This window comes from Danio rerio, chromosome 9 (assembly GCF_049306965.1).
Source record: "Danio rerio strain Tuebingen ecotype United States chromosome 9, GRCz12tu, whole genome shotgun sequence".
In the NCBI taxonomy this organism is placed as follows: Eukaryota; Metazoa; Chordata; class Actinopteri; order Cypriniformes; family Danionidae; genus Danio; species Danio rerio.
Window position 1 is genome coordinate 48,450,927 of NC_133184.1, and position 18,252 is coordinate 48,469,178.

Here is an 18,252-nt window from a genome sequence, read left to right on the forward strand (position 1 = left end):
ACAATGAAACCAGGTTGCTGAACTTTAATACACCAAGTAATAACATCCTTTACATTAAATGTGTGGCCCTCATCAATAGAATATTAACAAACTAAAGAAACATGTTTAACATTTAACACCTTTTCCATCACTGTTTCTTTTCAGTTGGCTTAATTAAAATAAAAATAAGTAGATGATATTAGAAAAAAATCCACTATTTTACTTTTAAGCTATTTAGAAACAATTTGCCAAACACTGTACGTAAATCACTAGTACGTAAGAACTGCTGCTTACTCGTTGTTGCCTTGGTGCTGGGATTAAAGGCCAATTTTTGTAAGCATACACGACTGACTGACAACAAATAATTTCATGAGTGTATCCACAACTTATCCACAAACTATTTATTTTATACAGTTAACTTCAGAATTATGCAGAATTATTATTAGTCCCCCTGAGCTATTAGCTCCCCTGTTATTTTTTCCCCAATTTCGGTTTAACAGAGAGAAGATTTTTTCAACACATTTTCATCACATAATAGTTTTAATAACTCATCTCTAATAACTGATTTATTTTCTCTTTGCCATGATGACAGTAAATAATATTAGACTAGATATTCTTCAAGACACTTCTATACAGCTTAAAGTAGCATTTAAAGGCTTAATTAGGTTAACTAGGCAGGTTAGAGTAATTAGATAAGTTATTGTATATCCATGGTTTGTTCTGTAGACTATCGCGGGGAAAAAGCTTAAAAGGGCCAATAATTTTTACCTCAAAATGGCTTTTAAAATTGCTTTTATTCTAGCCTAAATAAAACAAATAAGACTTTCTCCAGAAGAAAATTTTTTATCATACATGCTGTAAAAAACCCCAAACAAAACTGATTTCAACTGCAATTCATTTGTTTAGCAACTTCTGACTTGTTCTTCACAACTTTTCATCATTAAAGTTCCTCCGAGTCACCTCCAGTTGTTAATAATAATAGTACAACAGCAAGCGCATCAAGTATGAAAACCTCCAAAACTTAAGGCTGTGTGCACTCAGTCTATAGAGGCTTGTCAACCTTGTTTCATTTCCCATGTTAATTTTTTCTTTTATTTAAAAAAGAAATTCCCAAGTGCTCTTTAACAGAGAGAATATTATTGTCAACACATTTCTAAACAAAATAGTTTAAATGACTAAATTCTAATAACTGATTTCTTCCGTAATCTTTGCCATGATGACAGCACATAATATTTGACTAGATAATTTGTAAGACATTAGTATTCAGCCTAAAGTGACATTTAAAAATGTAATTAGGTTAATTAGGCAAGTAAGATCTATTGGCCAAGTCATTGGGTAACTGTGGTTTGTTCTGTATTTAAGAAGGCTAACAATATTGACCTTAAAAACTGCTTAAACATTTTAAAAACTGCTTTTATTCTATCCAAACTAAAAGAAATAAGACTTTCTCAAGAAGAAAAAAACATTTCAAAGGAGGGTGATACAGTGGCTAATGTGGTCAGCACAGTTGTCTCACAGCAAGAAGGTTGCTGGTTTGAGTCCAAGATGGACCAGGATGGCTTACTGTGTGGAGTTGACATGGGTTTCCTCTGGGAGCTCCAGTTTCCCCCACAGTCCAAAGACTTGCGGTATAGGTGAATTAGAAAAACTAAATTGACTGTAGTGTATGAATGTGTGTGTGAATGAGAGAGTGTGTACATTATATTGTGTGAATATAAACATGGATTAACATAAACAAAAAAAAAACATTCATGTTGTGCAGTAAAATAATTTTATCCTATGTTTACAGAGCTTTAATAGTAAGGTTGTGGATTAAGCACCTATTTCTCAAACAAAAATAAATAAATAATCTACACTATGAACACAAATAGTAGTTTAATTTATGTCGCATTTTTGATCAGCATCATGAACTAATGATATTTGACTAAATTGACCCCTGACAGAAAGACTCCTGCTATATGAGTCAAATGGTGTAACCAGTTACACCCCTTGACATTTCAACTCAAAATGAAATTTGACAGGCATTATCAATAACATCTATGTAAGCACATGGGCTTGGTGGGAATATTTCAAATTTAACTTTTAAATATAATACTTATTTTTATAATTATGAACAATTATCAGTGCATTTCTGGGGTCTTACCATTTGACATGCATATCTAAGAATAGCTGACCATACCTTAAAAAGGTCAAAGTATCTCACATTTTAAAAAGAGTTACTAACCTTTGCATGCAGCAATTAGTCTTATCAAGAGTTCTTCTCTGTGATTCAATTTCCTGTCTAACTGTCTTGTGCACAATATTAACAAAATGGCTCAATAAATGGTGGTTACACCATCTTGACATTTCAGAAATTTGAGGTGACAGAAAAAATTCCCCAAATGAATTATAATATTTAAAACAATTGTGCTATATTTACCTTTATTTACTATTAAATATGTCTAATGTAAAATTATGCCAGACTAGCCGATACAATGTTTCATTGAGGCTTTCACATTTTTTAAACAAGGTAAACTATTTGGTACCAATTTTTTTTGGTTACACCACATTGACATTCTTGCAATAATCCCCTAAAAATTTTCTTAAAATGGATTAAAACCAAAAAATTAAACTTGGTCCTCAAAATAGAGAATGTATGCAAGTAATTTGCTTATTTATTTTGAAACTGTAACCTACTTGAATTTATTTAAAAGACATGGACACAAAAAAATGAGCGTCACGTCATTGACCCATATATATATATATATATATATATATATACACATATATTGTGGTGTCGTAGAACTAGACTGTTATATCAGATTATGACTCCTTTGATAAGAAGCAACATTTTAGTTATTTTTAGTTCTAAACTGACATAAAAAAAGAAGAAACAACAAATATTCAAGGCAAGAAAAACTATTTTTGCAGTAATGGAGTTGTTTTTGGCTGAACAGTTTGTTGAAATGTGGTCCAGGGCCTATTTTTGGATAATTCAGTTAATGTGATTCACATATTATTTACAAAACTGAAGCTGATTCATAACGAATAAATGAAAGACTACATTCAGTGCAAAAACATCTTCACATTATGTAACATTTTCTGTTAAAAACAAGAGTGTAAAATAATATTTTGAAACAGACAGCTCTGCCGCTAAATTCTGTTTAAAGACTATTGCAGAAACACTGTCGTAAAGTAATATTATATTACTTTACTTCAACCATACCTTAATATTACTAAAATACTAAAAGATTGTGGTATTTTAACACTTAACAAGTGACTCAATGATTTGCATATTAAATTACTTACTTACTCCCAGGGTCATTTATATTGAAGTTGATATTTTAGCCGCACCATTTTGGTGTTTCGTAACACTTTTTTATTAATTTTATTTATTTATTTTTAATGAGGTGGATCGTTAGCCCAACGCTCAAACTGGTGGACCAGGACATACAAACATACATTACAAACAATTTAGCTTACCCAATTCACCTAAACCACATTTCTTTGGAATGTGGGGGAAACCGTAGCACCTGGAATAAACCCACATGAACACAGGGAGAACATGCAAACTCCACACAGAAATGTCAACTGAGTCAGCCGGGACTCAAACCAGTGACCTTCTTACTGTGAGGCGACAGGGCTATTCAATGTGCCATTGTGTTGTCCATATTATTTACTTTAACTTAATTGATGAGTTTACAGTTCCATAGACTTAAAATTGCATATACACTCAAAAAAGACTTTTGTTCAAACTACTTTTCAAGAATTCACACTAGATATTGCTTGATACTAATTACAGGTTTGGCATGCTCTTCCGGGAGAGAACCCTGAGCTCAGAGATAATTGAGCACAGGGCTTCCGCCTGGTCAATTAGGATGTAAGGGGGTCCAAGATCAGGTAGTTTTCGAGAGCTCCCCATTAAAGAAGGAAAAGTGGGAGATGGGGTGGATGGGTGGGAATCCTTCAAAAGCATAGATAAGAAATGTAAGGTGAAATGGGCTATTTATTGTAGGCTTGGATTCATCTGATTGGTTCATCGATGATTACAGATGAAAGACCAGCTGTGTTCAATCAAATCACGTGCTCCTCTCAAAGTTAGTTTATAAACTTCTCATTTAAAAGAGTTGAGACAACACAATACTTTTTTTTGGGGACAGCTTAATTGTTTTATGTTCAATCTACTAAAATTTGTAAAAATTGTAAGTTAGCTTAATCCATTTCTTTAATGAATTGACAGCATGAAGGAATTGTGTGGAGCCCAACATTTTTTACAGTGTATGTCTGAAATATATTCATACTTGTTATACATTGTCAATGATGTATTTATATTTTGGCTATGGCAGGCCTGTATAATACTGTATATCTAGCACTAATATATATATATATATATATATATATATATATATATATATATATATATATATATATATATATATATATATATATATATATATATATATATATATATATATATATTTTTTTTTTTTTCATTCAAACTAATTGTTGCAAACAATTTATACACTTTAAAAAGTTACATGATCAATTAGTCATGACAGCAAATGTTTAGTTCGTTGTAATTTATTAAAATAAGTTATTCATGTTTTAACTTTTATAAATTTTATACTATAAGTTATTTAAGCAGTTTTAAGTCAGTTTGACAAAATATAAGTTCAATTGACTCATACAGTTCATTTGATGTAGCTTCAAATATTAAGGCAACCAAGATTTTTTTTAGAGTGTATGGACTAAATTTAAAACAAGTTTAACATGACTAAATTTAATTTGTTTGTTTAAATTAAGCCCTTATAATTTGCATCGCTTACCTTATAAAATATTTAGTAAATCGAATGAAGCATTTTTTTTCAGTGTACCATGGTTCAATGGCCAGATCAAAAGCGCACAACAGTGTCATATACTAGCTTGAACAATACAAGTTTATATGTATATTAGCTTGTTAAAAGCAAACTATTTTGCACTATTTTAAGGGGGTGAGGGGGGGGGGGGGGGATAATTCACACCCTGTTTATACTGTATACAGTTAAAGTAAAAAATTATTAGCCCTCCTGTGATTTTTTTTTTATATTTCCCAAATGATGTTTAACAGAGCAAGACATTTTTCACAGTATTTTCTATAATATTTTTCTTCTGGAAAAAGTCTTATTTGCTTTATTTAGTCTAAAACAAAAGCAGTTTTATTTATTTTTTTTTTACATTTTAAGGTCAATATTATTAGTCCCCTTAAGCATTTTTTCTCGATTGTCTACAGAACAAACCAATATTATACAATAATTTGCCTAATTAATCTAACTTTCTTAGTTAACCTAATTGAATGTTAAGCCTTAAATGTAACTTTAAGCTAAATGCTAGTATCTTGAAAATATCCAGTAAAATAGTATGTCCTGTCATTATAGCAAAGAGAAAAGAATTTAAATGTATTAAATGAGGTATCAGAAATAAGTTGTTAAAACTATTATGTTTAGAAATGTGTTAAAAAATGTTGTTTGCTTTTAAACAGAAGTTGCGAAAAAATATACAGGGAGGCTAATAATCCAGAAGGGCTAATATATCTGACTTCAGCTGTATTTATGTTAACATGTCCAACCCTGTGTTATGTTACCCAGGTGCCATAATGCTAGATCTGGATCAAACCACACTGCCTGGCATCGCCCACTTGATGGTGGAAACCATGATAATCTCGGACCAGATCAGAGCTGAAGACCGAGCCAATGTGCTGCGAGCGCTTCTGCTCAAACACAGGTTAGTGGAGGTCCCGCATCAATACTCCAAACAAAGCTCCAATCGATCTTCTCCACAGTGGGCCAATGTCATTCCTCACAGCTGCCTCTATTGGTTTCCTGCTGCATGAAGTGCTGTGATTACATAACGGATAGACTTTGTGAGGCAGAACGATGGTCACTGGGGGTTTAATGACATGTTGTTGTTGCATTTGAGCAGGCATCAGATGTTGGTAAACATTTCAGGATTTTTCACTCACCCACTTGTCATTTCAAGTTTAAAAACGTTCTTTTGTAAATCACCAAATGAGATACTGAGCAGAATGTTCCATGCAGTAGAAGCTATTTATGCTTTCAATCTCCAAACAGAGTCAATAAACTTGTTCAGTTTTTTTTTCTCATATAGCTGCATCCAGTTTATCTTAAAAACAAAATTGCATTCATGTTTTCAAGACTTCGCACTCCTTAAAGAGCCCTTATTATACATTAAAGAAGGGTCATATTTTGGTTTTAAGGGTCTCTAACAACAGGCTGATATGCATACGAGGTCAAAAAACACTTTCATTGTCTTAATATACATACATTTTTTGCACTAATGCACTAATTATCCCAGCGACTTACATATGATAAGTAGGGTAGATATATATAGATAAGTAGATATATCGATACTCGGAAGATTTTAATTTGGTATCGATATTTTTTAAAAGTATTAATATTTTAACTACATTTAAATTTTTTTTTGCATAACTATATGTTTTAGCGCTGTGTACAGGATTGTCAGTGACGCTTTGTATACATGACGTTACACCAATCAATCTGCGGCGGAACGTCACGTGAGCGATCATATGCCTTTCAGATAACTTACGTACTCAACACACGCAAGTCACACACTTCTGCATTACGAAATGACACGATGGCAGAGACAAAACGCAGCGTGTTGTGGTGCTCATCAGCTTAAAAAGCGTTGCACAAGCAATATTTGTGATAAGAAAGTCAAACACAGCAACAATACAAGCAGCCTTTATAGACCCTTACAGAAAACACAGCCTGAAACTTATAAAGAAGTGGAACAAAAACAAGATGACCAGTGTTCCTCAGCTCAGTCTCCCTCTGACAAAAGACATAGGAGAGTATTAAAGGAGGCAAACCTCTCTCTCTCTTTCTCTCTCTCTCTCTCTCTCTCTCTCTCTCTCAATTCAATTCCATTGAATAATTGCGTTGTTGGCATGACAAATGTTACAATATATATATATATATATATATATATATATATATGCTTAGTAAACACAGCAAACAGTAGTATAGTATTTTAATATATAGTATAATAATAAATACAAATAAAAATAAACAAATAAATAAATAAAAAATTAAATCAGCTCTGTAAATCTTTCTCTCTCTTTACCATTAGGGGAATAACAATAAAATTAAGTGTGTGTGTGTGTATCTGTGCAGTGTGCATATAGAGTATGTATGTGTATGCAATGTGCATATACAATATGGATGTGTGTGCGTGTTTATATTACACATAAACACACACTACAGTATTTATATATATATATATATATATATATATATATATATATATATATATATATATATATATATATTTACATGTAATGATTTTTTAAATTAACATCATTTTGAAAAATTACATTAATATTTTTAATATTAAGTGGTATCGATATCGGTATCGGTATCGTAGAAATTTTAACAAAAAGTATCAGTATCTTATCGAATTAAAAAATTGCGGTATCGCCCATCCCTAATGATAAGTTTGTTCCCAAACCCCTTCTTAGCGTGAAGCTAATCTGCACTGATTGGGAAGATGACAGTCTGTTGCGATTGGTCAACAGCGTTCAGCGTGAGACAGAGTGAAGTGCCCAGCATGGCTTATCAACAGTATTGTAGCAATCAGAGTGCAGAGTGTATTTGTGAGCATACCCACATAGCAAAATTTCTCTGGCCCAGATCTGGCCAACACCATCAGCATTTGCTTGGCCCACATGCCGCAGTGAACTACAGTACATGACTGGACAAGTCTGGCTTCCTAATAATCAGTAAACATGGATCATATCTGGGAAAAGTCTCATGCTGTGTTCACACCAGACGCGGAACGCGTGGATAAACTATTCGCGCGTAAATTGTCGCGTGAACATCTGAGGTTACTTGCTTCATTCGCGCGTCAAAACCCGCTTCATTCGCGCGTCAAAACCCGCTTCATTCGCGCGTCAAAACCCGCTTCATTCGCATGTCAAATTCACTTCAGAATAGACGCGGATTCATGTGATGGGCAGGGCTTCTGTCTGCCCCGTGACTCTAGCTTCATAGCTAAAGGGCTAACATCGATTTTATGAAGAAAATAACAGTGTTTATGTGTTTTATGAAGGATAATAAACAGCGTCAATACGTTTAGGGCCATGTCTGAGTCCACTACATCCTTTCAGAGGTGCATCCAGCTCTGTGAGCTCATAAACTCCTCCAGAAACTTAACCTGGCTGATGGAGGTTTTCAGCGGTGCTTCTGACTGAGCCAAGCCCAGTTTGATGAACTTCTTGTCGGTGTATGCTGGCGGATTTCCCCTGGCACACCGACAACAGGCGATACGTCACAATTACGCCCCCACAAGAGCAAGCTCCTGTTTGGTTAACGCGGCGTGAATGTCTTTTGAAGTTCAGATTTTCGAACTTCGATTTTCAAATGCGCAAAACGCTCAATTCGCGCTACGCCATTCACACGCATCCCGGCATTCGCACCACGCCATTCGCGCAATTCGAGTCAGATTCAAATTCAATTCAAGCCGCAGGATGTCTATTCGCGCGTTTGCATTGACTTAACATGTAAATCACTCAAGCTTGATGCGCGTTCCGCATCTGGTGTGAACGCAGCATCAGCCAATTTAATAACTTATAACTGGGCCCGAACTGGTGTTTGTGTGACTGATCAATAATTTTTCTTTTCAGGCTTAAACTAACAAACACTTGAATACGTTACACACACATGTCAAAAATAATACATTATGACATCTCTTTTTCACTGTGTGCCACACAAGTTTAAATCCCAACCATGTGCGTTTGTGGCCAGCCAGAGGGATTCATTGTGCCAGGCTGGAAAAAAAGAACAACTAATAAAGCCAAAATATAAGTTAAATCTCAGCTCAGCATTACAAATAATTTCAGACAGAGCTTTCCATCAGAAAAGTCAATTTAGTTCACAACAAATCTGATTATAATGTGGAAAAAATACATCAAGGCGCTCAATAAGTTATGTTATTAGTTACTCAATTAATTATGGAGCTGGAAAATCACACCTTGTTTGTGAACTTGTGAGATCTAAAATAATTCTTACTGAGGTTCAATTGCTGGATACGGATGCAGTGACATGTTTAACAAAACTGGGCAGAATTCTTCATAGTCCTTTTTCTACAATTATAACCAAGACACATCAAGAGCAAACCAAAATTAGTCGTTTGTGAAAAACAATAAAGTCATTTATTAACTCACTGGACTGTCATTGAGTTTGTATCCTATTGAAATATTCCCCTGATGTTATCGAGCCACATGTTGCTTTTCTGTTGTCTTTAGCATTTTTTACTGATTGCTTTGGCAACGTGTGGCTCGAGCGAACAGGGAATGCGGTTTGGTTTTGCCGTTTGGATTTTGATATCCTGACATGTTGGGTTTTGTGTTTGCTTTGCAAATATTGCAAGCGAAGATGGAAAATGGCTTTTTTGGACATTGATAAGCAAGGAAATTGCTGTTACCCGTGGAGCTAAATAAACACAAGAGCAGGGATATTTGTTAACCGAGGAGAACAAATAGACTCCAATAGCTTGACAGATTGAAGAAGTCATAACATGTTCACTATTAAAGGCATAGCTTACTCAAAAGGAAAATGAAAACACTGTTAAATATGCACCTTCTTGTCAAATGACCTGCATTCTTTGATTGAAAACAAAAGTTGGCATTTTTTAAGAATATCTGGGTTGTTTTTGTTGGTTAATAAATGTGAATGACAACAATCTGGCAACAAAAATGTGTACCATAAATGTATGAGAGTAAATAAATAATGACAATATGTAAAAAAAATTAATATTCAGTGCTTGATTTGTATTTGGGCGGTTTATTCCGCTGTGGCGACCCCAGATTAATAAAGGAACTAAGTCGCAAAGAAAATGAATGAATAATTTAATTTTGTTTTCACACCTGCCTTATTTAGATCAGTTAAATCGCACTATAGTTTGTTTTTCGTCTTGGTACGGTTCGTTTGGGCAGGTGTGAATGCAGCAATCACACTTGAGTGCGCACCAAAAGTGGACCAAACAGCGTACGCTTTCAAACTAACCCTGGAGCGGTTCATTTGTGATGTGAACATGATCTGAACTAAAACAGATCCAACCGCAAAAAGTACATAGCCTTTTTGAACTAATCCAGTTGCCGTATCTTATGGGCTGTGGAGGCAAAATATTTATTGACAGTTTTACCAACAATTTTAAACAGAGAGAGACAGGGGCGGACTGGGACTAAAAATCAGCCCTGGCACTGTAGCCACACCAGCCCACATTACCACACCGACAAAGCCCCATCCTTGGACATTTACTACTTTTATTGGTGTACAGATGGATAAATAATATAAGCAGTGCCATATGTAATAGATATTTAAACATTTAGTGTGTGTGACTGGAACAAAAACAACCCATTTATGACAAATTTATACATGCAATCATTTCATTCATTCATTTTCTTTCCGGCTTAGTCCCTTTACTAATCTGGGATCGCCACAGCGGAATGAACCACCAATATATCCAGCATATGTTTTACGCAGCGGATGCCCTCCAAGCTGCAACCCATCAATAGGAGACCCCTATACACACACATTCACATACATGCACTACAGAAAAGTTGCATGTAAAAACAATACATATATAAAAAAAAAATAAATATAAAAAATAGCACACCGGCCCACATTTAAAAAATGGTCCAGCCCTTCTGGCATTTGCCAGAATTGCCAGATGGCCAGTCTGCCCCTGGAGAGAGAGAAAAACATTACCTGATGGATCATTGGTAATATTTTCAGAAGATGACCATGTCGCAGCTTAGGAAAATGAATTGACGCCTCCTCCTGAAGTGACTTGCGATGCGCCTTCACCATTTGCAATGCATTGAAACAGTGTTTTCCATCGGCAGCAGCACTTAATTCTCGAAATGTATTGTTTGTCGAAAGTGATTTATACAAACTATATAGTATACTATGACCAGGGATACAATCAGCCAGCGCAGTCATCCCTCCATAGTAAAAAGTGCCATTTTCAAGTCCTGGCTGAGTCAATTGGCATTTCTGCACGGAGTTTGCATGTTCTCCCCATGTTCGTGTGGATTTCCTCTACATGCTCCGGTTCCCCACAGTTCAATCACATGCGCTATAGGTGAATTAAATATGCTAAATTGGCCGTTGTGTATGTGTGTGAATGAGTGTGTATGGATTTTTCCCTGTACTTGGTTGTAGCTGACATTTGCTGTGTAAAACATATGCTGGATAAGTTTTCGGTTCATTCCGCTGTGGCGACTCATGATGAACAAAGGGACTAAGCAGAATAAAAATAAGTGAATGAATCAATAAATCAATCAATGAATGAATAGCAACAACAATAAGAATCTAAATTTAAAGAAATAGAAGTTAAAAGTAAAATAGAAATATAAACGAAAGACTTTTAACATAGTAAATGTACACTCGACATTGTAGAACAAAAAGTATTCAACAAAGTATAAAAATATAAAAGAGCTATCTGCAGAAACATACAAGTGTATGTAGAACGTAGAACATAAGGGTTGATGCATTTCACCACAATTTTACATTCTAATTTTCTTTTCTTTTCTTTTCTTTTTTTTAAATCCAGTCACCCCAATGATGAGAAAGAAGGCCTTTTCCACCGGAATCACTCCGTCACCAGTCTGGGCAGCTTCCGTCACAACCACAACCACGTTCACGACACCAGCCTGCCTCTGGTGTCCCAGGACCATGAGGAGATGCACGACAGTAAAGCAGCAGATCATGACAAAGAGGTGTTTGTAGCTTTATTTGTGAGTTGCTTGCTTCTCGTTGTGTGCATGGTCATAGTTTCACCCAGGCTTCCAGAAACTCCAGAAAAGTTGAATGGGCCGATGATAGTCATTTGGGGGACACCATGAATCATCATTTGGTCCATTCAAGATGCATCGCTCTGAAAGCCTGAACCCAAGTGCTGTGATGTATATGTTTTGTCAGTTGAAAACTGAGGGGTGAAAAAGTAGCTTAGGGGGTTTTCACACTGTCATCCAAGTGCGATTGTTCCTGGTTTCACACTCACTTGATTTTATCGAATCCTGGTGTAATTGCAGTTATCCCACATCATCACAATCAGAACATGGGTTAATAATAATGTTATGTTATGAGAAGGATGTATATGCAGGCCTATAGCCAACCAAGCGAATGAGGTGGTTATTTTTCTCAAAACGTGGACTTTTTTTCCTAGTAATTTTGTTAAATGGTGCATTTTTGGGACGCTGAGTGCAGATTCAAATGCAGGGTTTATTAGCAGGATGGTCAGGCAAGCAATGTTCAACGCATGGGCAATCAGATGTACACAGGCAAATCCAAAGTCATGGTCAGTAAACAGGCAGACGGTCAAAAGGCAGGCAGCAGACAGGTATAAACTAACAAAACTACGTGAGGATCAAACACAGCAAGACAAGGCAAGGAAAACATGTCATAATGTTAACTGTACAGTTAAACAAGACAGCCCTTAGGTGTGTGTGTGTGTGTGCTGTATTTAAGTCTATCTAATCAGTCTTTGAGCAGCTTCCAGCTGTGTGAATGTAATCAATCAGTCTTTGGTGCATGACTGGTATATGGACAATGTAGTCCATATATCAGTAGATTTGTAGTTCGTTGGCGATCTGCACAGGCTGGATCACTAGTGACCATGAAAATATTAAAAGTCCAATGAAATGAAAATAAGGTTTTTAGATATTACTATTGATATTGTTTGTTTTAGGTTATCTATAAGATATTGTGCTCCAAAACAGTGACAAAACTCACGTCTAGAAGATTTAAAACTGATATCAACATATAAAGCTTGCAGTTTGTTACTAAATGGATCAGCGGCTTTATTCACATCAACCCATACTACTGTACAGTTTCTCATCAAATCATAACCAATGAAATGTTCTCTAGTATCTGACATGCCCTACCCCTTTCAAGACATTTCTCATTTGCTTTTTATTTGATGCATGGTAAAGATTGGATAAAGTACCACTGTATTACAATAATTAATATCATTACAGTACTGTGACGATTGGGTTTACGGTTGGGGTGGGCATTAATAAAATACAATTTATTGGATAATTTAATAAATAACCTGAATAGTATTCAGTACAACTATTGTTTTTACATTACTGTGATGGTTGGGTTTAGGGTTGGGGTGGGGGTAGACGGTAATAAAATACAATAAATGGGAAATTTAATAAATAATATAAATAATTCTTGTTAACTTCCAGCCGCAGACGTATCTACCAACAACCAGTGATGATGCACTTGAGCTCAGCCGCTCTCACTGCAGAGTGGTGATAAAACAAAACGCTGGTTTCTAAAAAGGGGAGGAGCTACACTATGTCCCACAATCTCTTTGTGGTTCAATTTGAGATTACGCCAAACATTTATAAAAATGCACATTTCAAAGCTCTTCACAGGATTTATGAACAATGTTATTAAATTAGTGTTTAGAATTAAACATTTTTAACAAATATTAATTATGAAAATGCTTGTGTACAGTAATACAGTAAAAATTTAGTAGACCATCAATTTATAATAAAAAATAAAAGTTGTTTGTTTAACTAATATGTAGCCTATTGTTATTTATTTGGCAAATAAACTTCCCGATGCATTCAACTATCCTCAGAAGTCAGAATTAGGCCATTTAAATAATACAAAAATAAAACATCCCAGCAGGCACAGACACCATCATGACGTCAGATTGTTGTTGTACCCCATCTTCGTGGGGCATTGCATTTAGTTTGAAAATGAAAATAGGGTTGAAGTCAGAACCCAGCATAAGGTCAACGTCAATATCCAACGTCGAGCAGTTGTTGCATTTTGGTAAATTTCCAACGCAACCTAAAAACAACAAAACATCAACGTCTAATGATGTTACAACTTGATGTTGTGTGGACGTTATTAGATGATGTCTATCAGATGTTGGATTTTTGGTAGCTCTACATGATGAATAAATGTCAGTATTTGACATCAATATGACTTTTAAGATGTTGTCTCGACATTGAATTTTGGTTACTTTCCAACACAACCTAAAATCAACAAAATACAGTTAAATACTGTAACAATGTCATGTCAGGTTGTTATTGGATATCAAAATAAAATTGTCCTTAGACACTGGCAACTAAATCTAACCTAATATTAATGCCTTATGATGTTGTGTGTCTGCTGGGATAATGATAATATTAGTAAGTGCTTCAGTTTTTCCAGCCTCTCTTGTATGAAATATACTTTCAAAAATTCATGGAAGACTTTAACTTTAGTTTTTGAATTAAGGTCGAAGGTTAAGTATACTTAAAAAAACAAAATCACAATGTATTACAATGCACTCAAAAAACGATGTTGCTGCTTGTTCAAAGTACTTATTTAAAATAAGTTGAAACAACACTATTCTTGAGTTTCTTTGGGATAACCTAATTGTTTTAGGTTCAATCCACTTAAATTTGTTAACTTAATTTGTTTGTGTTGAGACAACATGAATGAATTTTGTACAACTTAGCTTTTTTTTTTACAGTCAAAATGAAATTTCCCTTATCACATCTCAGATATATTGCAAGTTTTCATGCACCTCTGCATGTTGAACTCCTAAAATATAATCATTTGCATTTATCACAATGGATTAAGTTATTACTGAATAAAACATTTTAGATAGATAAAGTATACTCAAGTCAATATATTCACTATGATGGGAACAGCACGAGTGCCACTTGGAAGAAGATTCCACTTGGTTTAAAAGCCTTTTTCAAATAGTTAGTTTTACAATTCATGATGGCATAGCAGTCAAAAACAGGACAAGGGAGCTCATGTAAGAGACAGGACATAGATTTTCGTCAGTGGGGGTGGGTCGAACCACCAACAAGCCCCCTGGCTATAGGCCTGCTATGCGTGTCATAAAGGTTTTGCAAACAGACTTTCAGATTGCAAGCCATTCATTTGGTGCTGGGATTTTGTACACTGACACACTCGCTATTGAAGGGATAATTCACTCCAAAATTCATGTTTTTACTCTTCCTTATGTGGTTTTAACCCTTTGTGAGTTTCCTTTTTTTAATAAACATAAAAATTAGATACTGGTAGCCATTGACATCCATAGTAATAATAAAAAAATTAAAATACTATGGAAGCCAGTGGCTACCGGTTTATTTCTGTTTATCAGAAGAAAGCAACTCGAATATGTTTGGAAGGGGGAGGTTTCAAAAATGAAAACTTATGTGAAAAAATGAAAAAAATATTTCTTATATTGTTTTGAGTTTTTTTTTGTTTTGTCTTCCATAGCATTTATTTTCCTACTGTGTAAGTCAGTGGTGAAAAGTTTCCAACATTCTTGATACTGTTTACTTTTTTCACATTTTTTAAGTTACAGCCTTTTTCCAAAATTGATTAAATTCATTTATTTCCTTAAAATTATACACACAATACCCCATAATGACAATGTGAAAAAAGATTTTAATAAAATCTTTAATACAATTATTAAAAAGAAAAAAAAACTGTAAAATCACGCTCATAAGTATTCACAGCCTTTGCTCAATACTTTGTTAATGCACCTTTGGCAGCAGTTACAGTCTCAAGTCTTTTTGAATATGATGCCACAAGCTTGGCACACCTGTCTTTGGGAATTTTTGCCCATTCCTCTTTGCAGTACCTCTCAAGCTCTGTCAGGTTGGATAGGAAGCGACGATGTACAGGCATTTTCAGAAATCTCCTGAGATCTATTTAGGTCTGGGCTCTGGCTGGGCCACTCAAGGACATTCACCGAGTTGTTGTGAAGCCACTCCATTGATATTTTGGGTCATTGTCCTGCTGGAGAGTCTGAAGCAGGTTTTCATTCAGGAAGTCTCTGTATATTGCTGCATTCACCTTTCCCTCTAGTCTTCCAGTTCCTGCTGCTGAAAAACATCCCCACAGCATGATGATGCCACCACCATGCTTTACTGTAGGAATGGTATTAGCTTGGTGATGAGCGGTGCTTCGTTTTCTCCAAACGTAACGCCTGGCATTCGCTCCAAAGAGTTCAATTTTAGTCTCATCAGATCAGAGAATTTTGTTTCTTATGGTCTGAGAGTCCTTCAGATGCCTTTTGGCAAATTCCAGGTGGGGAGTGGCTTCCGTTTGGCCACTCTACTATACACGCCTGATTGGTGGATTGCTGCACAGATGGTTGTTCTTCTGTAAGGTTCTCCTCTCTCCACAGAAAAATGCTGGAGTTCAGACAAAGTGACCATCGAGTTATTGATCACCTCCCTGACTATGGCCCTTCTCCCCTGATCACTCAGCTTAGATGGCCGGCCAGCTCTAGGAAGAGTTCTGGCGGTTCCAAATATCTTCCACTTACTGATGATGAAGGCCACTGTGCTCATTGGAGCTTTCAGAGCAGCCGAAGTTTTTCTGTAACCTTCCCCAACCTTGTGCCGAGAGACAATCATGTCTCGGAGGTCTACAGACAATTCCTTCATGCTTGGTTTGTCCTTCGACATGCACTGTCAACCCTGGGACCTTATATAGACAAGTGTTTGCATTTTCAAATCACATCCAATCAACTTAATTTACCACAGGTGAACAATTAAGCTGCTGAAACATCTCAAGAATGATACTTCTGTACATGTGATTTTTCAGGTTGATTTGAATAAATTTGCAACAATTTCAAAAAATCGTTTTTCACATTGTCACTATGGGCTATTGTGTGTAGAATTGTTAGAAAATACATAAATTAAATAAATTTTGGAATAAGGCACATAAAAAATGTGTAAAAAAGTGAAGGGCTATGAATACTTTCCAGATGCACTGTTTATGTGTACTTAAATATGTACTTATATATATATATATATATTTATATAAGACTTGTAGAAGACTTTTGGTTATTTAAATACATATTTTACCATATTTTACTCGGTTTAAGTAAAATGCTTTAAGACATTTAGCCTAATTTAATTAAATGGTACAAGATGTTGCTCTTATGATACAAGATTTAACTTTATTAAGTGTTTTAGTTGCCCCTGGTTTTTCCAGAAAAAAAAACAATTCTCTCAGAAAAGGATTGCTTAACATCCTGCACCATTTTGCTCCAGTAAATACATTTAGATTCAAGTCTTTTTAGCTATTTGTACTAAAAACGACAATAATTTTTGCAGTGAAAATGCATCTGCAGATCTGCGGATCTGGGCCTGGTTAGCAGCATCACTAACGATTGGATCATGTACGCTGCTCTGCCACATGTGCAGGATTAAGCGTAATAGCGAGCTTACAGGTGCTTTCAGTTAAACTCTTGATACATTAGCTGTGAAACTATGAATGTTCCCCATGGCTAAAAATGTTGGCACATTGGAAACAGCCCATATAAAAAGCCAAGACGCATTGTGTTAAATTGATTCAAAGTGATTTACCATTCGCTTTTCCACTTTGTCACCTGGATCCGCAGGTTTAGATTTGCTCTCGGTGATGCAAAACAGGCACAATGGTTCATTAAAATTCACCAAACGCACATGCATGCTGAATCCATGAACGAAACAGCCGTATGGAACAATAAACAATCGCAGCGAGGGTAGCTGTGCATGTGCTATCTGCCAACGCTTGCCTGTCACAGCTCCAGGCTGATGTGTGTGATGTTTGAATGGCACTAACTATTTTCTTCTCTCCACAAAAGAAAAGCCTCCACCCCATCCCAGCTGAGGGACACGCCGCCTCCAGATCTTTGAAACTCTTGGCAAAGATTCCCAAGGATGCCGAAGCAACTGTGGTCTTAGTGGGTAAGCTTCGTTCCAGCGTTTGTTGTTTTCAGGTCCTGCGAAGATGTTGAGTCACCGCACCAGAGCTCAGCTAACCCAAGACGAATGCTTTCTGTTGTGTTTGATTTCTGTCACTAGTTCTTGGTTTGTGTGGTTTGTGATTTTTACCGCAGTAAATGTGTTTATAGGGTGTGTGGAGTTCCTAGAGAAGCCTGCGATGGCCTTTGTCCGGCTGAACGAGTCTATCCTGCTGGAGTCCATTCTGGAAGTCCCTGTTCCCATTCGCTTCATCTTTGTGCTGTTGGGTCCCACGCAGACCAACGTGGACTATCATGAGATCGGGCGCTCCTTTTCTACCCTCATGTCTGATAAGGTTGATATGCATCCATTATGAATCATGATTTGCTTATTATTAGGTCACAAATTTCAAGATGGTACAAACCCAGTGATATATTTAAGTGAACCTATTATGCAAGAATCACTTTTATAAAGGGTTTAAACACAGTCAGAGACAGCCCTCAGTGAGAAGC

General features: G+C 35.8%; 1 protein-coding gene across 10 annotated transcripts in view; it reads left to right on the forward strand.

Moving 5' to 3' along the window:
* Positions 1 to 18,252, forward strand: part of slc4a3 (solute carrier family 4 member 3) — a 208,743-nt gene that overhangs the window by 154,920 nt on the left and 35,571 nt on the right. For all 10 annotated transcript variants that reach the window (NM_001423525.1, XM_073911530.1, XM_073911531.1 and 7 more), the window contains 4 exons: positions 5,583 to 5,718; positions 11,590 to 11,755; positions 17,641 to 17,743; positions 17,911 to 18,095. In NM_001423525.1, the coding sequence (NP_001410454.1) occupies positions 5,583 to 5,718; positions 11,590 to 11,755; positions 17,641 to 17,743; positions 17,911 to 18,095 (590 nt within the window). The remainder of the gene's footprint in view (positions 1 to 5,582; positions 5,719 to 11,589; positions 11,756 to 17,640; positions 17,744 to 17,910; positions 18,096 to 18,252) is intronic.